The sequence below is a fragment of the Bicyclus anynana genome, chromosome 8 (genome assembly GCF_947172395.1).
Source record: "Bicyclus anynana chromosome 8, ilBicAnyn1.1, whole genome shotgun sequence".
Lineage (NCBI taxonomy): Eukaryota > Metazoa > Arthropoda > Insecta > Lepidoptera > Nymphalidae > Bicyclus > Bicyclus anynana.
Window position 1 is genome coordinate 11,564,827 of NC_069090.1, and position 26,328 is coordinate 11,591,154.

At 35.6% G+C, this 26,328-nt stretch overlaps 2 protein-coding genes across 3 annotated transcripts in view; one reads left to right on the plus strand and one right to left on the minus strand.

Annotated features, from left to right (window-relative positions):
* The window catches only part of LOC112048423 (uncharacterized), a 40,529-nt gene extending 26,952 nt beyond the window's left edge, over positions 1-13,577 (plus strand). Inside the window, exons 2-8 of the mRNA XM_052882788.1 lie at positions 1,960-2,035; positions 3,777-3,977; positions 4,406-5,802; positions 6,059-6,889; positions 11,237-11,437; positions 12,262-12,395; positions 13,247-13,577. Of these exons, the coding sequence (XP_052738748.1) occupies positions 3,777-3,977; positions 4,406-5,802; positions 6,059-6,889; positions 11,237-11,437; positions 12,262-12,395; positions 13,247-13,488 (3,006 nt within the window). The 5' untranslated portion in view covers positions 1,960-2,035 and the 3' untranslated portion in view covers positions 13,489-13,577. The remainder of the gene's footprint in view (positions 1-1,959; positions 2,036-3,776; positions 3,978-4,405; positions 5,803-6,058; positions 6,890-11,236; positions 11,438-12,261; positions 12,396-13,246) is intronic.
* A 1,940-nt stretch (positions 13,578-15,517) lies between these two features.
* Positions 15,518-26,328, minus strand: part of LOC112048422 (zinc finger CCCH domain-containing protein 13-like) — a 102,137-nt gene continuing 91,326 nt past the window's right edge. Inside the window, exons 6-8 of one of the 2 annotated variants that reach the window (XM_052882791.1) lie at positions 25,354-25,610; positions 24,173-24,397; positions 15,518-19,355 (exon numbers count right to left, since the gene is read on the minus strand). In XM_052882791.1, coding sequence (XP_052738751.1) covers positions 18,208-19,355; positions 24,173-24,397; positions 25,354-25,610 — 1,630 coding nt within the window. In that variant the 3' untranslated portion in view covers positions 15,518-18,207. Of the gene's footprint in view, positions 19,356-24,172; positions 24,398-25,338; positions 25,611-26,328 lie in introns of both variants that reach the window. The other variant, XM_052882790.1, reaches the window with a different exon arrangement.

The following is a 26,328-nucleotide window of genomic DNA, read 5'->3' on the forward strand; positions in this document are numbered from 1 at the left end:
TGTGAAAAACTGAATTCCATGCGGACGATGTCGCGGGCGTATAAATAGAAAATAATGCATAAATCAAAAATAAACATAAAAGTATCATTTTGTTTCCGAAACTATTAAATTGATAAAAAATAAATATTTACCTCAAACTTTCCAATCATTATAACTTTTGCTATATTTCCACCAATTTGAAGTGTTTAAATAAAAATATGAACGGGCTAAAAGCGGCCGGTGAATGTTATTACATAAGCAACTATTAGTGGAGTTAATTGAAACAATTAAATCGTGTAATCGTTTCACGCCGTTTGAATTAAATTATTTAACACTAGGGCTTTTTATTAACTAGAAAGTGTTAGAAACAGTGTTAGATACGTATTATTGTATTGCTTTTTTTACAAATATTACTTCTGGGAACCTCGTAATAGGAATTTGTAGGACAAAGTGTTTTTTTTGTCAATTTCTATGATTCATTTATGTAATAAATATTTACCTAATCAGTTGATTGTGATTTGTTTTGTAATGGAATATACTTATGTATGCAGCAATCCAATTCATCTATATATATAGCTAATGGTAATTCATCTCGGAATATCAAAAATCGCTTGACGTACAAAATTCAGTTGACATCCGTCAAGAACGGATTTTGCGATAGGGCCGGGTGGTGGTTAATCAGGGGTATTATCTATCTTCGTTTCAAATTTCAGCCAAATCGGTTCAGTAGTTGCGGCGTTAAAGAGTAACAAACATCCATACAAACTTTTGCTTTTATAATATTAGTATAGGATTAACAATCTCTTCCATTGGCAAGGGTCATTCATTGGCTCTTTTTTGTAAGAAAATCTTGGAATCTTAATTTGACCCACTTCCCGGTCTTCGATTAGGATGAAACTATGCACACGCTCTGAGTTCTTATGTCAATACATGACTAGCTAAGAAATGTTCAATCCAATATGGCGGCCTCCTCAAGTTGGCGGATTGGCTGTTTGAAATCCACCCCCATGATAAGGACACAAATGAAAGCGTTTGCTGTCAGGAATACGAAATAAATAGCCACGTGACTTAAATCCAATATGGCGGACGTCCAAGATGGCGGATAGGCTATTTTAAATGCACCCCCTTGATATGGGTACCAAGGGTGTTTTTTAATTTTTTTTAAACTATTCATGTTTAATTTCAAATTCGTCTTACCTGTAATTATTCAATATTATGTTCGCGAAGCGCGAAAAACATTTAAATTAGCGCAACATACAGCTAATTATAAAATAAACGTCCCCATTTATGTAATACCTATTAATCAAACTCAACCTCAACGGCGAGATTAAAAATTTAATTATCATGATAATGCTGTATTATAATTTTTAATGAATGACATAACTCATACGTTTATTTAAATGATCGTAACAACTAAATATGTAGGTTGTATTAAGTTCAAATATATATTATAAATATATTTATTTAGTAAAAGTTACATAACAATTTATTTATAACCCGACTGACGTTGTTCTGATGGTATGCAATGAAAGTTATCGAGAAATTCTTTATATTTACAAAGCCATTATATGCAAAATGTTTGAAGGAATTTTATTATTTTTCTATATTCTGCTGCAAATATCAATCCAAAAAATTAAAAATCATAAAAATCGGTCTAGCCATTCTCGGGTTATAAATTATATAACAGTAATGGGGTGTTATTAGTCGCAAGTTTAACGTAGGTATGTGTAAGTCTGAATTTTAAGCTTTCAAACGGATGGACCGATTTTCATGAAATATTTCTCATTTGAGAGTGTTTTATACTATTTAGATGACTTTTTTAGGAGAAGTCGATAGATTATAAGCAGGTAGAATTTCATCGTATTCTTCGTATATTACATAAGGTAAAAAAAAGGCAAAGGTTCCCATAAGGCCCTTTCGTTTTATTTCGATTCGTTATGAGTATGAATTTATTTTCAGAAATATTTTGCTTTGTTTCAGTTGTCCCGAATAGCGAGTGGGAGGGGAAAAACATGCTAACAAACATTGGGCCCAGGGCCCATCGACGACATAAGACGTAAGTTCTTATAGTTAGTATACAAAATAGATACATTTTGTCATAAATAAGGTTTAGTTGCGCATTCCAGTATAGGCTGCATCATTACTTACTCGCCTAAGTATATAATGTAAAAAAAAGAAAAAAAATCAGAAAAGTAGAACTATAAAATATTCTATTGGCATTTTCAGCCTCGCTTTGTAACCAGAGGTAAATAAATAAAAATAAAAAAGCCTTTTATTTCCAGTTTAACAATTTTGCGAGATTTCCTATAACAAAATAGAATGTAACTAATAAAGGGTACAACCCACCACCTCCCATGGCCCTTTCAACCTCTCGGTAATTTGGGCCGAATCGAGGGAGGGCGAACCCGGTACTTGCTCTTTGCGTGTTCCCGGGACGCCTTCTTGACTCCCTACAAGTTATTTTCTTAGTTTAATAAAGGGTACATTAAAAATTCTATAATTTTTGCTGGAACTCCCCTCAGGTAAAAGCCTCCAAAGATTTCCAGTCTTTAGCGATTAAAAAAATTGCAGCCATTGTGAGCCTGCAATTTTTTTAATTTACTGAGAGGTATTGGGTTCTAATTCCAAGCCAAGGCGTTGTAAGTCGAACATAATTCAGAAGTATTTATACAGTTGTATGTATAATCGGACCATACAAGGGAAATAAAGAAAGAACATTTATTCCGAATATTATATAAATTATTGCATTCTGCTTCCAGATTGTTATGAAGGAAGTTAGTTGTTATAGTCTTGCTTATGTAACATTATTTTTTACGAGACGAGTTTTTCAGAATACAATTTTGTAGCTATGTCTAGGTTCTAGAGTACTAGTAAAGAGTATAGATTTGCGGTAAGTTCTTACTAGATATAGAATTGCTACGCCAGTTCATTTTGTTTTTTTGGCACCACCTTCAAACCGATCGATAGAAAGAAAATAGGTACGATGTTATTTTTCTCTTTTTAGAGTAATGCATCTACGAAGTCGGTTAAATGTTTTTGTTAAAAAGATTTAATTTTTGATTTCAGTATGAGCAATTTCATTCACTTCTTTCAGTTATTTTGATTTTAACACAAAACTTTTAAAGAGATTTTTGCGAAACTTAAATAGGACCATTCTGGAAGTATATCTTTCAACAAAAAAATAATTATCAAAATTGGTTCATAACTGTAAATGACGAAGTTAAGAGATAACAAATATTAAAAAAAACAAACGCTTCGAATTGAGAACCTCTTCCTTTTTTTGGAGTCAGTCAAGTGTACTTATGCTAATAGTAAAGCAATTTTGTAGAACTAACAGAGTATTTGCGATCATTACTTTTGGAGCTACAGGGATTTAAAGGGTCATATTTGCGGCACTGTTACGGATTGCTCAATAACGCTCCATACTAAGTAAGTAGCACGAAAAAAATACGTCGTCAACGCGTGAAATCGTTCGATTTTTATGGGCGTACAAACCAAATTACACATATCTTTGTTAATTTGTGTGTTTATACTTCTTACAATGAAAAATGTTTTTCATTATAGAATTGTAGGAGGTAAAAAATTATGAGTTTCATATAGTTACGTTAAATTTTTTTAGATTAAATTTGCAATTTAATCTTATTTATTTTACAAACATCCCGACAATCTTTGTTGCTTATATGTATTAATTAGTTAATGTTGATCTTAGTTACCCGAATGTCTTGCAAAAATCAATTTATTCAAAGTTATTCATCTTCCCTATTGTTAACACTTATTCTAATTGTTCATTTCCACAGATGGTAACGTGTCATAACGAAGGAACGTCGCTCGGCGGTTTTCATCTGGGCGCCCAAGATGAGTACCGCCCGCGCGCGCCCAGCGTCTCCTCCCTTTCTCTTTACAAGCAAAAGATCGACGCGCTCTTCGACGACTCACGCTCCATCGCCAGCCTTCCCCAGTATGGACCCATGTCTGACACGGGGAGAAAAGATAGTAAGGTAAAAGCTTTCGCTAGAATCTTATAATTACTTTCTTTTTCTAAACCATCCTAATCAGCTCATTCAGAATGGTCTATTAAAGCCTCCCGCCTTAGAAAAGATTTTGAGCTTAAAACCATCACGCTGTTCAAATGCTAGTAAAATGTTGAGGACAATGACTGGGACAGACAGTTTATCGTGCTCTTTGAGGCACAAGATACACCAACTTCTCAATTCCAAGCTGCTATTGAGGTTATCTTTGAAGAAAGAAAAGCTTAATACTTAATAGCTCGATCTAGGGCACATAAATATCTAAATCCAGTACATAAATATCCAAAGCCACGATATGTTTTAACTTCTAAACTAATAAGGCAGTTACGCATTAGTTTTGTGAGACAGTTTATCAAAATGCGTTTAAGTAATGATTGTTCACTTGTTACGCTTTACAGGTGAGCATAACACAGTCAACGGTTTTGGAAGATGAACATGGATACTGTCAAACTAAAATGAAGAAAATCAACAATACTGTACAAGACCGGATAGAGAGAATGTTTGCAGACATGGCGGGCGAATCCAGACTAACCGTTGAAGCCATCGGTGTCCACGTGTTCAATGTTCATTATCTTGGGTCGACGCCACTGCAGAGTAAAGTGTCAAGCCTCTCCGGTCTTCAAGACCCGCTAAGAGATTTATATTTTGCTTACAAAAGAAACTTTCGCCAGAAAAGCACTTTAACCGGTCGCTTAGAAATTTCTAAAAGTGGTCTCAAAGTCCGGTATAAGGGAGAGAAAGGAGACTTGGAACAGTTGAACCCTTTTCCTACTATAGCTGTCTGGTCTGCAGTCAAATTTGTAGTTCAGCCTTTAGAAAAAGATCCAAATCAATTGAGCTATGCCTTTGTCCCTCTTATCACTGATCCTGATAATATCGATCGACATGCGCTATTTAAAACTTTAGATTCATCCGAAAAAAAATATATCCTCTCCCACAACGAAAATTCGCATTCACCTCTTTTCGCTGTAGTGATGAGGAAAATAGGCGTCGCAAAACAACTAGAGTGCCATGGGTTTGTATGTCAGACGACCGAGGACGCTATTGTTATAGCGGCCACGCTATACAAATCGCTTATGTCACATATGAGTCGGCAGGGCCATACTGATAGTAAGAAACTAAAAAATCGCAACGGAATAAGCTGTATGAGTGTAACGAGTAGTTTACCAGCAAACGACATCCCAGTGAGACCGCCACGGAAAAAACGCAGTACATCTTCACTGAGTGGGGACAGTGATAGAGCTGATGGCTTCTCTGCCAGTGAATCATTTTGTGAAAAATCTAAATTAGAACGAACAAAAAATATAATGGATATGCCAAATTTTTCAAATCCGTGCTTAACAAATTTTGAACCAAAAAGAATTACTGTTGAAGAAGTTAGAGCTAAACTGGATACTATAAAACATGACACAAGTGGCAGTGAAAGCCAAGAAACCAGAACTAAAACGTCTATTAGTAAAGGTACATTGAGTTCGATTCAAGTTCTTTCATTGCCGTTACAAAACCCACAGAGCAGTAATGAATCTTCAGTGCGGAGTAAGGTATCTGAAAAAATTGAATTATTTCGAGAGTTAGAGAGGCGAAAAAGTATACAGAGACCACCGACGTTACCCCCACCTGTCCCTGCTAAACCTAAATTGCAGAGTGAGCAAACTAAGGAACCATTGAGAAGAAGCCAAAGTGGTAGAAAATCACTCAGCGAATCAGGTGATATTCTGACCAAAGTAGCAATTCCTCGTTCGGGAAGCTTTTTGAATGCTGGAGGTCTTACACGTTACAAATCTATTGGACAACGGTACGTGACTAATTAATTCATTTTATTGTTTCATTTGATAAACCAAAATAGCTGATACTAACGAGATCGAATAGAGCATGCTTAGCGAAGTGTTTCAGCGTCTTGCGTGTTTGTAATTGTGCTAATGCAACCGCGTCCGCTACATTCCTCTGATCTAGAGTAATAATAGCAATTTTATACTGAACACATTAACTTCACCTGTGCACAACATTGTTTGAATTTACTTACTTTTTTAGTTCTCATTTTTCATTTTCAGAAATAATGGAAAGAAAGGCGGCGGCTCGCCGCTGGGGTTTAACGAACTGTTTAATGAATTTAAAGTTCAAGAAAACCTGCATTCGATGGATGAAATCTTAAATGTAATAATAGATCCAGAAGGGATGTCTTTTAATGATTTGAAACCAATTTACAAAGAATTTTTATTAAAGCTAGCCGTTACACTAACTAAGGATGAAATATTTCAACATAGTAAAGCAATCATGAAAAAGCAAAAGAAAAAGATTTTACGACGAAACAGTACTTTTCAGAACAAAAGGAGAAAAATATTTAAAGGCGCTAGTGGACTACGTATGGTATTTAGATTGCCGTTCGGAAAAGATTTTAGAAAAAAAGAAAAAAAGAAGCAGCCAAACCTATTTGAAATACAAAACGTGCAAAACAATGTGACGGCAAAAGATCCAATTTCTGAAAGTTCAGTTTCGACGTCAAGTTACGATTTAAGGCAGTTTAGACCGAAAGAACCCGAACTTCCTGCACCAAAACGACAAATTAGACAAAGAAATTCCAAACGATCTGAAAAATCTGTTCACGTTTCAAAGAGAAGCGGAAAAGGTTCAAGAGTAGGCGAGAGAACATCTACTTCAGAAGATTCAGACTTTTTAACACTCAGCAATAGGCTAGGATGTCAAAACAGAAATAGTTCGAGTGGATACGTCTCTTGTTCTGAATGTGAATCAGAAAGCTGTATAGATAGATGTTATTGTTCGTTGAAAGCGGACTATAAGCCTAAATGTTGTTGTCCAGCAGAAACTGGCAAGGATTCGGCGAAAGCGAAATTATTGGGGAAAAACTGTAAAGAATGCTCGAAGTAAGTATTTTTATTCACTTATTTTGTTTAAGCTAACGACAATGTGCAGATTCATGTATGTATTTATAATTACTAAATAAAATATTGGTATTGCGTTATTGACACTAAGCTTAACTTAATCAATTAGCATACGTCATTCATTGTGGTCATGTTTCGTTATTTTTTCATCGACATTTTGTTTTTATGATGTCACCAAGCTGTCTCTTTTTGTACCTACTGGGAATTTAAAAGACCTCGATCTTGTACATATGTTTTCTGTGCCACGATTAAAAAATAATATTTAGGTCCTGTCGTATTTTAAACTAGTAAAATCATTAATAATAACTATTTGTAAAAAAAAAATAACAAAATATAAGGTTAAAATAAAAATAAAAATGTTTAGCTATATCAATGGGAAGTTATATTTAGATACCTACCTAAGTATGTTATAATTTTTTAACTGTCCATACTGATATAACATAAAACTTTCTAAATTTAATTATTTTATTTTAGAATTATCGTGTTAGATTATAAACAATTAGCGATACTTCGATATTTGGCAATTATATTTTGAGTGGTTTTCGAGACTGTATACGTTTATGCAAATAGCAGACCATTTATAATGGCTTTCTAGTAAAGGTCAGCATGAAACTGTTGCGAACTGTTCGTATTGGTCGTAACTAATGGCTTTCATTGCAGTTTCTATTTCATTTCGACCATGTTTACTTAGCTAAATATCTACTATATTAGTATTACCTATGTAAGAAAATTAAGCAACATAAAGTAAACTTGAAACATTAATTAACATTAACGGCGCGTAATCTGACTAAGTCCTTAATTTTGCACATTTAAGCAAACTAATGTTAATATCTAACAAAAATAAAAATCAGGAATACATTTTAATGAAAAATTCAAGTCAAATGAAGTAAAAATATAAATATATTCTAGAAAATTAAGAAGTAAATAAAATCAAATGGCAAAGAAATATTATTGACTATTTTATATTACCTACTTAATATTTGAAAAGTAGATAAACCAAATACGAGTACTATGGTTTTAGTGATTAAAACAAGATTCGTTTTTGAGTTAATAAAAGTCTTAAAAAGAATTAAAAAAAGTAAATAAGAATTAACCTACGTCTACAAAAAACAAAAAATTATAAATGTTTGAAGTTATTGCAAAGAGTCTACAGGATAGTGTAATCTTAGATTTTAATTTCTCTAGAATGAGATTCTCACTAAAATGCGTCTTATTTAACTGTATCAGAATGCAATAATTCATCAGATCAGATACCAACACGTACATTGGCAACTAAAGCGAAAGTTACTGCCATTATAATTAGAGCTATTTTCGTTATCTTAAATCTTAAATACTTTTCATCAGTCACTTTGAGTGATAATTAATCAAAACAAATTACAATATTTTTTCGACTATAAAGGCCGCGGCACACTTTCTTCTAAAGTAAACACATGGAATTCAGAAAGGCAACTATAAGTTAAGGAAAATGGTGCACTTATTGCATAACTTTGTATATTTCTCATTGTCTTTATGAATTTGTAAGCTCGAAACTTTATATTTAACACTAGCTGATGCCGTGTGATTTCACCCACGCGGTTTTTGTTCCTGTAATAATATGGAGATAATATATAGCCAATAGCCTTCCTCGATAAATGGGCCATCTAACACTGAAAGAATTTTTTAAATCGGACCAGTAGTTCCTGAGATTAGCGAGTTCAAGCAAGCAAACAAACAAACTTTTCAGCTTTATAATATTAAGTATACGAGTAGATTAACTATCAGTTACTCGTATCAGTCAGTTTTGAAAGTCACTGGCCAGATTGAGGCACTAGCGAATTAGTGTCGAGAGCGTTCTAGGCAAGCAGCTCATCGGCAGTCCTCTAGCGGTCATTACAGCAGTGGGGTTATCTCCTCCTGAGAGTGTCGGTGTGGGGGCACGAGCCTCGAGGCTTGGCCTCCTTGCCCGAGTAAAAAATGTACTTATTCCCCCTGTGATTTCTTCCAGCCCCTTTTCGGAGCTGAGGCATCTTATCTTATAGGTCGGTCGGTTGTCTGTGCCCATGCGAGGACTGCGATTCCTTGCTATCAAGAGTTGAGGCGGTGTCATGGCTGCCCTGCGCCAGGATGATGTCTTTTCCAGTACTTGATCTCGCAGAAACTCCGAACTAGAACTAACTAAGTAGAAATGTTTAAAACTAATAAGTAGCACGGAGGACTGTAGTTTGTTTCACTAAATACATGGGAGTTTGAATTTACCCCAAAAAAATTGAGAAAAAAAAAATTCATAATTTTCTATAATACGTTACAGATATGTTTCTAGCCAAATACAATAATTTCTACGATAAGAGTGTGCACTACCTATACTAATTTGGTTCAGTTACTCACGAGCCATCTAAGAAATGAAGACATGCTCTGATTCGTAACACATTTCATTTCTATTTAATCACTAAACGCTAACATGAACCTTAATATGTTGATTATAAGTACAAATTTGATTGTAGATAATAAATACGCTTAAGCTTGTTAATGTAATTATTTAATACGAGTACAATCTCCGCGTCGCTAGTGCCTTTAGTATTGTAAAGAACGAAAGTAGGAAACTAAATAAATACTAATATTTTTCAAATAATAAAAAATATCCTATTTTTTTTAAATACGTCTTTTAAACGTGAACCTTTCTCGTCTAAGCGACAAGTCTGTACCACAATAGTAAAGAGTGAGCCCAACATTACTAGAATGGGCGGATAGAATGGAATTGAATCTGAGAAGTTTAGTATTTATATCCAGTTCTTTTTCAAAGTTTTTTTTAAACAAGCAGCAAGCAAGCATTATATTTTTGTTCACATTGAAATTTTCATTTTTTTTTTATTTAAAAGAATATTTGCAATATATTTTATTTATAATATGACCAATACTCTCATTCCCCTCCAACTAGTCGAGAAAGACTGTGCTAGGAGTGGGTACGACAATAGAATAGACCAAAGGGGCGGGGACCGAACCACCAACCCTAGGTGATGAGTCCAACTGCTCTTACCGGTGAGCTATTGAGGATTTAAACAAAACATGTTTTCTATCGAATATAATACTGGAACACAAAACGCTTGACGGCATTTTTTTCCAAAAAGGGTGGTAATTCGCTGCAGCCGAAAGTCTACCACCAAACAAGAACACGAATGTAAGCCATTTAATATATATAGTACAGTGAGTAGCGTGCCTGTACCGTTAGGCTGTTTAGACGGTAAAAATCTATGAAGCGTTACAACATTCAGATGTTAAGCGGCAACGCAAAGACCATTCAGAATCGGGCATCTTACTGCACTATTACGAGTACATATTATTTAAACAGTCCAGACGGGTTGGCGTAACGCTCTATTGAACTTTGAGGGACGGAATGAGGGTAGATGCGTATTTGCGTACTTGTAAAATACGAGTAAATTGACAGGGAGGGCATTATATATGTTTTCGAAGGGTTGTCGAAATATTATGGAGAGATAACATGATTTCTAATATTATGCCGAGATTTTTACTTGGAATTTCAATATTGCGATCATCATCTTCATCATCGTCATTATCAGCCGATGGAAGTCCACTGCTAGTTACGGCTGTCATAGGCTTCTTGTATAGACTTCCAAACACCACGGTTTCGGACTGGCAGCATCTAGCGGCTCTTTGCAACCCGCTTGATGCGGTTCACCTAGTGAAAATTTAATTTTCCTAGTATTATAATTAAAAATATAAATAAATAAATCAAAAGAGGAGAAGAAAGTCCTTACTACGAAACATAAGGGAGTGGACTGGCATAAAAAAAGTCGGAGAACTTTTCCGCCTAGCCATGGACAAGGAGAAGTTTAGAAAGCTGACCGCCAATTTTCAGTGATAGAGCGGCACTTTATAAAGAAGATTATTATAATTTATTGTAGGAAATCGTAGTTTGAGACGGATATGGTGTCACTCGATTTCGTGTTGGCTCGTGCCGACGCTAGGTTGCGCGACTTGTTCCCGTAAAGAGTAGGGTTTAGCTTATTCTTGTCGTGACGTTCGATCCATCTAAGGATTATCCAACAAAAGATTGTTGGATAATCCTAAGTAATTTGGGATAGGCGGGGAAAGTGCCTTGAGTGGAAATGGGGATTGTTATTTAACTATCAAGGACGTCCTAAACCCTAGATACAACGGTCACAAGTCCGCGGCTCCACTCAAGGTCATTCTCTTCCATTCTAGGGTCTTGTTTTGGTTACAGTTTGATTTGTTAATTAAGTCAACAAATGTTGTGAATCATAACTTTTGTTCGTTTTTTCTTATTTTTGTAATCCACTTCTGAGTCTGCTAAAAATATGTTAATATTTCCAGAGAGCTGTTCGACGGCGACTACAGCTACTGCTCCTGCGACTCGGAGAGCTGCGCCGACAGCAACAAGTGCTACTGCACCGGCCCGCGCCGCGCCGTGCAGAGCTCGCAGAGTCTGGAGTACCTCAAGGCTCCCTCCACCAAGACTTACTCCGACAGGCTCAAGCGCACCTTTGACGATTACGACGGAAAGACTAGGACCAGGTACACTTATCTATACTAATATAAGCTGAAGAGTTTGATTGATTGAACGCGTTAATCTCAGGAACTACTGGTCCGATTTGAAAAATTCTTTCAGTGTTAGATAGCTCATTTATCGAGGAAGGCTATAAGTTATTTTATCCCTGTATTTCTACGGGAATGGGAACCACGCGGGTGAAACTGCGCGGCATTTACTAGTACAGTATAATCATAGATGACCTCTCCGATTCCGCGGTGTGGGTTCAAATCAGTTCCGGAACATGCACCTCTAACTTTTCAGTTGTGTGCATTTTAAGAAATTAAATATCACATGTCTAAGCCGGTGAAGGAAAAACACCTGCATATCTGAGAATTTTCTTAATTCTCTGCGTGTGTGAAGTCTGCCAATCCGCATTGGGCCAGCGTGATGGACTATTGGCCTAACCACTCTTATTCTGAGAGGAGACTCAGCAGTAAACCGAATATGGGTTGATAACGAACGAAGATAATACAAGAAGTTAAGCTAACTTATTTTCACATTGGACAGACAGGTTGCGCAAAAAATTAGCTAGCCCCTCTGTCACCAGTTGAGGCAACTAGCCGCGGTGAAATAATTCTGAAAATTAAAAAACAAAATGAACTACCAATGCTTTAGAAAGAGCACCGATGATAAGAAATGACAACGAGCTTAACGAGATGTATTTTTGTGCTAGATATTGGATAACTTTTATGAGGCATTTTTTTATTTTCAATCGTAACACTTGCCGTCGCGTCGCCCGTATGCTATGGCCATGGTTCCCCCGGTCTCCACCTAGATACGCTACTGAGTTTTACATATAATCTTGCAGGTCGGGGGCGTCGAGTCGTCGTCGGGAAGAGCGGCGGCGCGCGAAGAGCTCCGACAGCCTGGCGCTGGACTACGAGCTGCTGCTGCAGAACAAGCCGCGGGACACGCGCGCGCGGAACATGCAGCGACTCACGGGTACACCCTCGAATATTTGCCCTTCTCATCGCCATTTTGGAAAAATGACGTCTAAAACCATTTTTTACGCTATCCCCTTTCTGAGTAATTTTACGTTAAGAACACTGGCTATGAAACACAGTAAAAACATCATTTGAGCCAGCCCTCCTTAGTAAGTGGCACGTCGATTCTCTTTCTACGATCGCTAACGCTAAAACTAGTAAGAAAACTAGTAAGATGTATAGGAATGACATTTGCTGTCGACAAGTCACGTGATCAAGATCTGTCATTCCCGTACATCTTACTACCACTTGGCTAAGTCAGCACGAGCTGTACAAAATAAACTAGAAAAAACATCCTACACTGTGGAGCCTACAAAAAAATATTAATTTAAATTTTTTATAGCTCGACGGAGAACCGAGAAAAAAACTGAATTTAACCCTATTTTCAAGTAGGCGGAAAATCCACATGGTCGAGAATTTGTAGAAGCTTTTGAAACTTTTATAGGTTATACGTACATATATAATGGTACGTCGTATCCAAAATTCAGCTTTCTGGGTTCATTTGCATTTCCAAGACTTTTTTTCGTCATATTTCAAGAAATTAAATATCACGTGTCTTAAACGGTGAAAGAAAAACATCGTGATGAAACCTTCATACCTGAGAATATTCTTAATTATCTGCGTGTGTGAAGTCTGCCAATCTGCACCGGGTTAGCGTGGTGGACTCAATAGTCCACCACGCTTAGGACCAAGGGGTTAGGGGTAGGGGTTTAGAGAGGAGACGCGAGCTCAGCAATGAGCCGAATATGGTTTGATAATAATGATGATTACATAATAATGATTGAATTATTTCTTATTTGTAACAATCAGTGCGGAGTACCGGCGCCGGTTCCCAAGACGCTCTGAGTGTGAAGAAGTCCGCAGAGATGGCGGCGCTGTTCGCGGACGTGCGACTGTCGCAGCGCACCGACGTGCGCTCCATGGCCGGAGGGCGCAGGGCCAGGCCTCCGCCCCTCGCGCCGCCGGGCGTGCCGCCTGTAGCGAAGCTCTTCGACCACCGACCGCTTAGTAGGAACGCTAGCTTAGAAGACACTTTAGGATACTTTCCCTGACATATGTAAATTGTTTTTACTAGGCCTAGCATTGACGACATTATCTCGTGAAGAGAAAGACACACTGCCGACCAGTAGCGGCGAAGTTCTCTCTTCTTTTTTTAATCTGACCATAAGTGTTGATGGAATCTAAGATGAAAGCGGGCTAACTTGTGCGGAGTACGATGAAAATCCACTCGGTTTCTACCGAAACGCTAAATCGCTTGGAGGTTATTCTCAGACGGTAGGATGGTAACTCTTTCATTGCGTGGGTACGAAAGAGATGGGATTGAGACGACTCCGACGCCATTGACGAAATTTTGTCAATATTTCTCTTCACTGGTCGTGAATTCTAAATGGAATTTCAACCGTGGCCAATAATATTTTATAGTATAAAATATCGGTTAGTCTTATGCAAGAGATTTTCAGTCAACAAATTACTATGCAGATCCAGATGCACTTCATTTCCTACTAATAAATACAAGCGGATCCTTATTATATACATTTAGGTGATTAGTCAATACTGAATACATATAGACTTTTTGTATTAATAGTAATTTATTATACAGGATGCTCGGGAGTATTTCCCATAACTTCAAGGTGTTGACGAGTCCACTTATAGAAGCCGAATTGCATAACATATATTTTTTTAACTAAAAAATAACAACTTGTTTTCATACAAAGTAATTCAAATAATTCCGACTATCCATGTAAGACACGCCTTTATCTATCCTGGCATTTTAAAATACGTCAAACATGGCTACGTCATATTAGAGACAGATTATAAAATCTATTTACAAAAGAAATATTATTTATCCCGAAAATATTTATTTTAGAACATATGTTCCTTGAATATTTTTATTTTATTTTCGGTAAAGAATATAACCCCAGAGTTATTGCAAAGACTCCCGAGCACCCTATATATTCTGTATGTATTCAGGTTTTAATTCTATTACACCGCTGCGTAAATTAGTTATATAGGATTTCTTGTAACTTAGATTAAGTTACTACTTAAGTTTTTTATTTCTCAAGTATCTCATCAAGTATACCACCTTATTCGTTAAAAATAAGGCATGTAATTAGGTATATACTCAATTTTAATATTAAACTATGTATGTAGTTATTTATTTGTTAAAATAACCTTTATGCATATGTTAGGTTTTAATCGAGTTAGTCAAGTTAACTTTAATTCGTTTTGTCTTAACTTAAGTTTTGTATTTTAAACGAAATATTGTAGGTTCTATGTCGCTTATATTTAAGATATCAACTATTTGTTTGCAGCACAATGTACGATAAATATAATAAACATTATCTAACTGTTTTAATACTTATAAAAACAAGGATAACACTTTTTAGTTTGATAATACCTAATTGAATTCCAAAAAATTCAGATTTTGTTAACTAATACACAGAAAATTAAGTCATGATTTGAAGACTTAATCCTGACTGAATTCCGCCAATATGCGTAATTGTGGGATGGTGGGTTGTATCTCTATATTGAAATGTTTGGAAAGTTGTGTAAGGATGATATAGGTAAATAATATGACTGTTGTTAGTTTTATCAACTGCTATGCAAATATTTGTATGTATAATTTATTGAATCCTCTTAACACGTTTGTGCAATTTTAGTGCAATATATTTTGACGAAACTAGTGCAATATATTATTTGTAAATAAAGAATTTTACATAAAGTTTGTTTTACTTCACCCTGCAAATTCAGTTACTAATTACAATCAAGGCGCTCGTCCCACTCGAATATATATCTGCATATATATTCGAGTGGGACATTCGGTTATTCTTCCCCACTTTCACCCCCACAACTTTTAAACGGCTCAAACGATTTTCATCATACATGTCTAAGAACACTCGCACATAAGTCACCTTTAATACAAAATAAAATTAAATAGAAATCGCTTCATCTGTTCGGGAGTTAAGGTGCCACATACAGACTGACAGATAGATAGATAGACAGACAGACAGTCAGACAGACACGTCAAACTTATAACACCCTCTTTTTACGTCGGTGGTTAAAAATAAAGGAAAATAGCAGTTAATCAATAAACATTTATTTAACATTTCTCAGATACATTGTCAGAACGCTATAGGACGGAATTGCAATACCGTTACCTGTCACTGGCGGACAACATATAGTAGTACAATAATATTAGGTACACCATACTTAACTGTATAAAGCACCTGTATTACGAAACTTGTGATAGCAATTCATTTCCTTGAGCATAACGATTCTTATGCCCGACCGATTTATATATTCGTAGGAAGGTTATAGTGAACTACAGGAAACTTGAAAAATGTGAGAGAGTAATTGAAAAATTATAGGCATGTTTTTTACCTGATAAAACATTTTTATACACTGCTTATTTATTTATAACGTGATAGAATCGTCGCAGCGAAAACTCACACTACTGAAAAAGGTGATGCTTTAGAGGTCTAATTATTAAATATTATTATTATTATTATTTTGGTGAGAGACCCCAAGTAAAGTATTTAGGAGCGGGAATCTTTAATAAAATGTAGGTATATCCTGACTTTTTAAAGTAAAGATTGTTGGAACTTTAGATACTATTACTGGCACATATCCATCATGGACAGCTAAAATTCGATTAGTTTTCTAAATAATCATCATGTTTAACATAATTTTATTAAGATTTGGAATTGAAAATGATTACCATTATGTAACAAGTTTCGTAATAAGGGCTGTTTTTAATTAACCAACCATACTATAGAATCTCGGAAAAAAACAAATATTCCCTTGCAAGAGTTTATGAAAGCTAATTTTCCACTAGACTATGTGAAGTCAATAATATTTAACAAGCGCTTGAAACCTTAGAAAAGAAAAAAAAATGTTGCGAATGGGTCCAGTTACCGTAATCAAAAACCACGGTTTCCTGCGACGGCAACCATAAAACAATTTATGTGAACCATAAGATTTGTTTTAGATCGTTCCTTTATTCAGTTAAAAAAATGTATAAATTCAAATATACGAATCAAATACATACATCAGTTTCAAATTTTGTAATCGCAATTGATTTATTTTAACACCGAAATCAAGGTGTTACAGTTTACAGTTTATTATCTCTCATTTCGAGGTGAAATCCTTATTTGACTGGGGTATGAATGAAATCTGGGTGAAATTATCATTTGATTTATAGATATTATACAGAACGTCAAGTGCTTTAGAAAGAGATATCTGCTAGCTTCCGCTTCGTAAAGCGTCATCTCTGTCGCACAATCAAAAGTGACAGAGACGAGCTTTTATCTCTTTCATAAGACTCTGTAATCTTAGCACACCAATAGCACACCGACATGAATAGGTGACAGAAGGTTCTCAAGTTGAAGTGAAATCTCTATAGCATTTATTGGGTTTTGAAAAATTCAGTTAGGTTAGGTTAGGTATATTTCCAAAAGTACATCGCATTTTCTGTTAAAATGAGCAGCACATTATCCTAGCAATTAAAACTATATTTATACTCGTTGGTTAGCAGTGAAGTTAATTACTTTTGTATATATAAATTTATTAAATAAAATATATAAAATTTATATTATAATAAATTTTGTGTATATAAATTTATTAAAACATTAAAAATAGATAATGCCAATTGATACGCTAGGCGTGTTCGAGTAGTTTGGAATTGTCAAATTATTTTGCACTTGAAACGAGGAAGTAGGTAGGTACTGGTAAGTAATTGTCTGCTAGTGAAAAGTTAGCTTTCTGTAATAAACACTCGAAAGAAACAGAAATAAATGTTCTCACACTGTTACAAGCTCTTTTGAAAATTACGAGTATATGCCAAACATTAAAATTAACATTTTTGACAAAAATGTAAAATAAGTATGCAAATGTAATTTTTAATTAAAAGAACGTGCAAATATAACAATGTAAGATTTAATAATATAATCAGTTGATAATCATATATAACTTAATGTAATGATAACGCTGGCTAATGTATAATTTATATTTACAAATATATTTCTGTGACATTTAATGAGTATTTATCTATATTATCGTAAATGATTTTCTACAAGTCTCACGTCTCTTACAATCATATATAATATGAGCCGATTTATTAAAGTTCGTGAATTCATATACTGGCTACATAATATATTAATTTGCTGTACATATAGAAAATTTCTGGGTTATATAGTTTCATTTCATTCATATAAAATTAATTAAAAGAGCTTGTTGACATATTTTATTGAATTTAAAAAGGACTAGTGGATCTTTTCTATATAATAAACTCGTAATAAGTTCTTTTAAGTATTGAAATACAAGTATAAAATAAAATAGTAAGGTACCTAATTTTGTTCGCACCTATTTAAGTAGTTTTGTTATTTACACTTTATAATCTTTTGAAGAATTTCATAATATTTTGTATTAACAATATCGTTGGTTTAAAACTAGTATTATAGGTACATTGCGACATATACAAAAATGATAACAAAATATGTTAGTTAAAATACCTATCTATACCCATACGCAACGATCTTTGATTACCAAGTAACCATCGTCATTAAAGAACTCTTAAATGTTACAATTCTGAATCGAATTATAAACGAACGAGTGTTTAAAGTGGTTCATAGCTAAAGGTCCTCATTTACCGTGCATTACTAACCATAAGTAATGTTTTATTTATAATAAACACAAAGTTGTAACATTCAAGTTGTTGTATTATTCAAGTTTAAACAGGTGAAAAATCTAAAATTCTAAGTATTATGGCGTTTTTAATAAGGTCTGACAGTGCCGAGGCGACCCCTCGGTATCGGTTCGGCGTAACTGTGCCTGAACTTCGCCGGTTGCCGTTCGGCTAGGTCGCGGAAATCTCTGTAATCCCTTTCGAAATACCTATCCCTATCCCCTTCAACGTATGACTGCCTTTGTTCATCCAACAATCGAGAACGGCTGAATGCCTTTTGTCTATCATTCCAGTCTCTCCTCCGATCATCTATTACTGGCTCAATTATTTCATCTTCTTCAATGCGACGATCGAGTTCTCTTCTTTCCCTGTAGCGGTCGAAATCATCTCTGTGCTCTTTCGGCTCGATCCTATTCAGGTACTCCTCTGTTCCGTACTCGTATCTCTTTAAGTCTTCACGCTTACGACCGACTCTTGGAAGTCTTTCTATTTCTCTGTGCCCTAAATCTGTGGGGACTAAATCGCGGATCCTATCGTCTTTGCGCCGGTCAGGGTCCCTGTGAGATCTTTCCAAGTCCCGATGAGGTCGCTCTGTTTCCCGATGAGGCCGGTCGATTTCACGACGAGAGCCAGATTCCCTTTGACGTTCTGGACGCTCATCTCTTCTTTCCTCCTCCGGGGAAGAAGTCGAACGACTGTTCCTTTCGAGCATACTTCTCCTGATAGCCATGTGAGCCTCGAGTTCTCTGTTGAAACGCTCTCGTTCCAAGTTCATGAACTTTTCCTTGGCGACGTTGAAGCGTTCTTTAGGCGAAGTGTCAGCGACTTTGAGACTGCCCTCACTGGCTCCTCTCTGGAGCTTGCCGTATCTTCGGTCTTCAGTCCGATCTATGTTACGGTTTGACTGTTTCGTTTCAGGCACGTATCTTCGCCGGTAGTTCGGCGTATCATCATCGAATTTATCGGTTTTATCTATGGAGTTTGCAAACTTCTCCTTGGGGCGTTCGAGAGATTCGTGACGGAAGCGACGTTCGAACGTGGCCTGATCACGGAAGGGAGCAAGTTGGTCTCTGTATTGGTCATTGTAGTCATCGTTGTAAGGAGTCCGGTCAAAGTTGCGCGGAGAAAGGGTACGACGGGGCGGTGATAAGCGGCGGGGCGAAGGGGCGCGACGTGGCGGGGATGCGTCGAAAGCTTCGTGCATCAAGTAAGCGGTGCTTTCGGCCCAGTCCTCCTCTGAAAAGAGAAAAGTTAACGTTAAGTTTTAAATAATCAATTTCAACAAATATCTTGACCCATTGGCCTACATCACAATTTCTATAAGATAATTTATTCATGACTTTGCACAACTAAATCCGATCTATTGTCAAATTCACTTTTACATATAACGGAACATTATCTCTTTTCTAAAACACATTAGAACACACCATTTATGACTAAACTCGTTTGTGAAGCGAGCACAGAAACTAGTTTAGACAGTGCTTAAAAGTTTGAGGACGTGAATTTTAACTAGCAGGTAGTGGAAATTAGAGATTAATCTGTTTTCAAAACGAATGTCAAGAAAGATAAATCTGTTCTTAGATTCATGAACAGAATCCTAAATGAATAGTTAATCAATCAATGTTTCATAGTTACTAAATTATAAGTACATTTCTTTTTAGCGTTTCATTTTAAATTTGCAGTAGGAAAAAATCAGCTTTACTCCCACGTGCGTTTAGATTTTATCTCCACCATCACACTAAATAATAAATATGCGAAAGGTATGAGATTTTGGTTTCACAGCAGGTTTCGTTAATGCTTATTTGTTACCATGATCCAGTTTCTGTATTTTGAAACAAGTGGGAAAGTAATTAACCTCATGTTTTCACTTTCATTTTACTCTCTCCAATGTTACCACGCTCGCATGACATAAATTGCGTTAAGTTAGGAGACTCTTTTGATCCTCAATTTCATTATCGGCCTTAGAAACTTTTTAGTGAATCAGTCATAGAAGTTTGTTTGTTCCATAACGGTTTCTACAAAAATTACGTTGACGCTATTTCTTCATAGGCATTGGCGCGTTATTTTTTCATATAGCGTATATAATTAACTTCAACGCTAATCTATACTATTATTACTAATCTATTCTAATATTATAATGGAAATATTTGATTGTTTGTTTGTATGTTTTGAATAGGCTCTGGAACTATTGAACCATATTTCAAAAATTCTTTCACTATTGGGAAGCTATGCTATCTCCGAGTGTTATAGACTATATTCTATCCCTGTATTCCTACATGAACGGAAACTGCGCGATGTCTGCTAGTATAAAAATAAATTGCGGTCTTGAACAAAACATTAGATTACTTCGAGGTATTTACTACGTGCTTGGTCGAGTGTCTTTTAATATAGTTGTCTGATTATTGCCACAGTAACTCATAGTCCTTCGTCAGTTTAGTTCCAGTTATTTTCCTTGCCCATTTACACAAATCGCCTTACTTTGCTGCAGAATTAATGCTACCATTTCTGATAATGGCACTTATAAGCCTGTACTTTTCTACATACTTTTGATGATGGTTAATACAAGGTACTAAGAAAAAAATACAGAGCTCTACAAAATCATAATAGAATATCTAGAAAATAGCAGAAGCTATGATAACCGTACCTAAAACCATAGTACTCAAAGCAAGAAGCATAATTCCATGTAAGGTCGTGCGCAATGGATTGTGAAACAATAGGTTTTTGTCTTTGCAAAACCATGTTGCTCATTCACAGCCAAATTACAGATGCTATCGGTCAATGAGCATTGTTGAAATTGTATGAACTGTGCAATATGCAAACATATGAAATGTACCAGCTGTTTTAACCAACTTGTGAATTCAAAAATATTTGGATCATTTTGAAATATTCCTAAAATGTCTCGTTTGTTATTGTGATTATAATATCTTTTTGTTTGGGCCTGAAGATGGTCTGAAGACTATTTGTCAGTAAAGTTTGTTGGCAAAGAAATGTTGACATCTTTACTTCTACACACACTTTACATATGTAAACCTATGTTGTTTTACGAGTAGGACGTTGGTCCAATGTTACAGAGAGGCAATGACAACAGTTAAAGCCTTTAAGCCTGTCGTTTAAATAAAGTAAATAATAATCCATGTCCACATGTTTAATTAGAATATTAATGGCGATGATCTCATCCATTAATTGTCGTTATCATAAATACTTATTCGTTCTTATATAAATACGTAAGTGTTAGTTGTTAAAATTCACGGATATACATCCGCTATTATTTTTTGTGTACTAATTTATATAGTTTAATGACAGTCACACACAGTCACAGTAAGCCGTGATAGCCCAGTGGATATGACCTCTGCCTCCGATTCCGGAGGGTGTGGGTTCGAATCCGGTTCGGGGCATGCACCTCCAACTTGTGTGCATTTTAAGAAATTAAATATCACGTGTCTCAATCGGTGAAGAAAACATCGTGAGAAAACCTATATATATACCATACCATACCAGAGAATTATCTTAATTCTTTAATTCTTAATTGCGTGTGTGAAGTCTGCCAATCCGCATTGGGCCAGCGTGGTGGACTATTGGCCTTACCCCTCTCATTCTGAGAGGAGACTCGAGCTCAGCAGTGAGCCGAATATGGTTTGAAGACGACGACACACAGTCAAGTCTGCAGCATGCTTAGGGGTGCTTATAGGTATTAATAAAAAAATATGTTTATTAAATTAATCTTGTCTGTTTTAGAATTTAAACTATTGTGAGTGTTATGCATATTAATTGATTATGAAACACGGCTAAAACTCACGTGATATTAGGTCGGAGTATGCCCGACTAGTTCCGAACCCATACGGGGCCCTTAGTCATGATCTAATATCACGTGAGTTTTAGCCGTGTTTCATTATCAATTAATAATCTTGTCTGCATCAAATTCAAATCTCGATGCGCTTCTAATTTTGTATTTCGCACATAAAAAAAAAAAAAAAACATACATACAGCCGAACTATATAATAACTACTAACACTATATGGGTCAATGGCCTGAAATAAACAGATTTTATTTTATTTATTTATTTATTTTAATATGCTAATTTCTCGAATGAGTAAAGCAAAAACAAAAAAAAAAACTGTCGTAATGAAATGAATGCATCGAGACGTGGTTTACATAATGTGCCTTATTACAATCTCTCTCAAATGGTTCAAGACCGCCGGCTCACCTTCGCGTCGAATTGTTGCACTTTGTGAATTCATGTACTTGCTGATAGAGTGAACATTCAGCTGGTAACACGTCATTGGCCACACATTCCTAATAGGGATGCTAGATTTGCAGTTACTAAAGCATCATTGGGACCGATTTTTTCGCTTTCAGTTCGGTTAGGAAAAAACTGGAAACTTTAAAGACAAATTTAATTATTTCTGCTTACTGACATCGTTACAAATTTACCGTACCGTAAAAAATTAGCGGTTATTTGGGGGATTATTTCCTTCAACATAAAAAACCGCGCTCGTTGGTCGAGAACAGAAATATAAGAGTTTTATTTTATTTTGAAGCTTTAGAACCCTCCCAATCCCTTATTAGGTACGCTATCTTACGCTCAAATGCACACTTATTAAATAAATATATAGGATGCTCCGGGGTATTTCCCATAAACCCAACAATTGAATGTGTTGACGAGTCCACTTATAGGAGTCAAACTGCATATAACTAATATATTTTTTAGTTAAAAAATAAAAACTATATGTTTTCATACAAAGTAATTCAAATAATTCCGACTATCCATGTAGCACACGCATTAATCTCCTAGAACACATGTTTCTTAAACATTTTTAATTAATTTTTGGTAAAGAATATAACCACAAAGTTATGGGAAATACTCCCGAGCACCCTGTATATTCTTATCTGACGTGTTGGTTGAGTGTTTCTGAAGTTAGTTTTATTTGGTTGCCTAAAACGTGGTGGGTTCTGTTATTATTCTAATATTCTCATACTCTAATACATGGTGGAGATGCTCAACAACGTGCAAGCAATTCCCTTACGTTCTACAATTATTATTATCTACTATGGATTCACTTAGGCTAATAGTTATTTTTTTAATTATTCCGAAGAAACAAACTCACTGTGGTTGGAAACTCTATTTAGTTAAGTACCTACTATACAAAGTGATGATAGTGGCAAATCAACTACCTAAACATAGGTCATAGGTCGTGAATCGTGTAAAACGTTCACACTTCGCATAGATACATCCGTAAGTTTTAGCATACACGAACACGTATTTATAAAAGAACGATGATTTATATTAACGAACGTACAATTAACAGATGAGATCATCGCCATTGATATTCTAAATAAAGATGTAGACGTAGGTAATTGTTCACTGTTGAAAACTATCGCATAAAAATTGATTGATCAATTATTATTGTTTCTGATTATCGGATAAATATTGAAACTAACCGGTTCCTTTGATCCTTTGATGTATCAATTCAAAACTACGAGTATCCAATAATAAATATTATTGTTTACTCTATGGAAATTATGGTAACCCATAATTCTACCTACCTACGTTCCAGATCTGAAATTTTGCACTCTTTTTCTGTTGGTTGTAGATTTTTGATAATATACATTCACACTTCATATCTTATTCTTCATCACTATCACACTTTTTAAGGTCCGTTTTTTCATTTTATCTTAGTTTAGAAAATTTTCGATTGTTTTGTGTAAAAAACCTACGTCTAATTCCGATTTATTTTCTGCATCGAATTGTTCTAAGTTTTCTTTCCACTCTACCGATGTTGTCATCAAAATTATTACTTGACTACACTATTACTACAAGCTTAACGTATAGCAGTAAGAGCTTTTTGTATTGATGTGATATTAAATTGAAGCCTTACCGCTACATTTCTCTCTGCTACCAATCAGCATTGATGGCCAGAAAGGCATGATACGGTGTAATTACAAGGACATTAGGTTTAACATCTATGCCTCAGGTTGTAATAAAAACGAATACCTATAGGGAAATACATTAATATTTTCAGTGAAACGAGACACAACTTAAATATATTCCTTACCACTTGTACTGTGATTATCATGTCTGGGGTACTCATTTCGTTCTGGCGAAGGTGCCAGATCGCTTCCGATACCAGAGCTTCCTCCTGAAGACTCGAGCTTGCGGCGAGCGTTGATTCCGACTATGTTCTGGTTAAGGCATCTTCTGGTGTCGATGTTGTTGAGGTTGCCCTTCTGACGGTGGACTGTGTCGTAGTCACGTGGTGGTAGAAGGATTGGACTTTTGCCTGGAAGATATAGATGTTGGTATAGATAGCTTTGATGACAAGGAAAAATTTATTAATTAATTTTACATTTCAGCTGAACAGCTCTAGCATGTGTGATATTGGGATACTGAATTTACGACAATTTAATGCTTTGATGAAATAAATAATAAACAATTGAACAAAAGCTTTTTGTATTGTTAGGTACTTTGACTGGACAATGAAATATTTCAGTGTCCTGAAAACAACCGTGTTTCTCAAAATTCATGGGTTGCCATAAGGTATTACTTTAGCTTAGCCACCAACTATAACTACAATAAACTAAATACAATATATAACGTAAGCATAAATAAATACACTAACTACTGTAGTAATATTAGCCAATGCAATACATACCAGCGCAGACCCTTGCATAAAACAAGTACCCTGAATTTTCATACCATTGAAATTGTAACCACACTCGAAATGCATTTTGGAACTTCAAAATAGAAATACTCACTTAAGTATAATTTAAAATTTAGAAGGTAATTTTGAAAAATAATTACATTTTCCAGGAAATTTTATTTTTGTGCCATTGGAGACCCTTTTGAGTATTTTTAACCGACTTCAAAAAAGGAGCAAATTCTCTTCATACTCAATGATGGATGGTCTGGATGCCGAGTGTTTCAAGTTTAAAAATTATAAATTTATTAATTATAATTTTTTGTCAATTATTTTGTCATTTAATTAGTTGTATGTAGTTTGCAATTGTTTTATACTTCATTAACTACTTTATCTATCTACGACGTCATTATTTGTTTCATAAGCGTCATTAGAAAATTCTTTGATATGTGGAAATGTGAAAACGGATTACAAAATGCTAGTTGCGAGTGCGTTAAATTCTCAATGCCATTGCAATTCAGGGTCCAGTGCGATACATTGCGTGACCAAAGCATACCTACAAAAAATTAAAAAAATGGACTGACCTATAGCCTTTTTACCTGTAGACAACTTTTGCTTCAACTCTGCAGCCAAACTGTCGTAGAGGTTGGCAACGTTTCTGTCTTCATTGCTTCCGGAGTCAGATTCTCTGGACACTTCGCTGCCGAGGGAGGAATCTGGTGGTTTCTTCGAAGGCAATGCTCCTCTCATTTGCAGTTTTCTCTCTATGTCGGCGAACTTTTTCTGGTTTTCTGGGCGTTCGATGAGCGCCTGCAGGTGTGTGAACAGCATTTCCGCGGTGTTGTCCGAGTCACATCTGATGACAATGAGAATATTTTTGTTAATTATTGTGTCATATATACCGTGATAGCCCAGTGGATATGACCTCCGATTCCGGAGGGTGTGGGTTCGAATCTGGTCCGGGGCATGCACCTCCAATTTTTCAGTTGTGTGCATTTTAAGAAATTAAATATCACGTGTCTCAAACAGTGAAGGAGGAAACCTGTATACCAGAGAATTTCCTTAATTCTCTGCGTGTGTGAAGTCTGCCAATCCGCATTGGACCAGCGTGGTGGACTATTGGCCTAGTCCCTCTCATTCTGAGAGGAGACTCGAGTTCAGCAGTGAGTCGAATATGGGTTGATAGCGATTGTGTCATTTTATGGTCTAAATTTCAGGACTCTTGGTATATTAGGGTCTAGTATTATTAATTTATTCATAGTTGAAGGCACGCAATTGAAGGCTTTTGCGTTTTGAAGAATAATTCACATGAACCTTTTCAGTTTCTTAAAAGCGAAAATTATTTCGCCCTTTGGCGTCCAATAAATCTAATATTCAGGTATTTAGTAGTATACCTGAATAAATATATTTATCTATAATACATTATTAGGTAAGAAAAAGTCAAGTAGTAAACATTTTAGAGCGACGCATTCCACAAATTAACACAAAAAGTGGTTTTATGCCGCTATACCGTTTGAAGTTATAATTATACAGCGACTTTCTTAGGTGTCACAATAGACTCCTACTGTAACTGG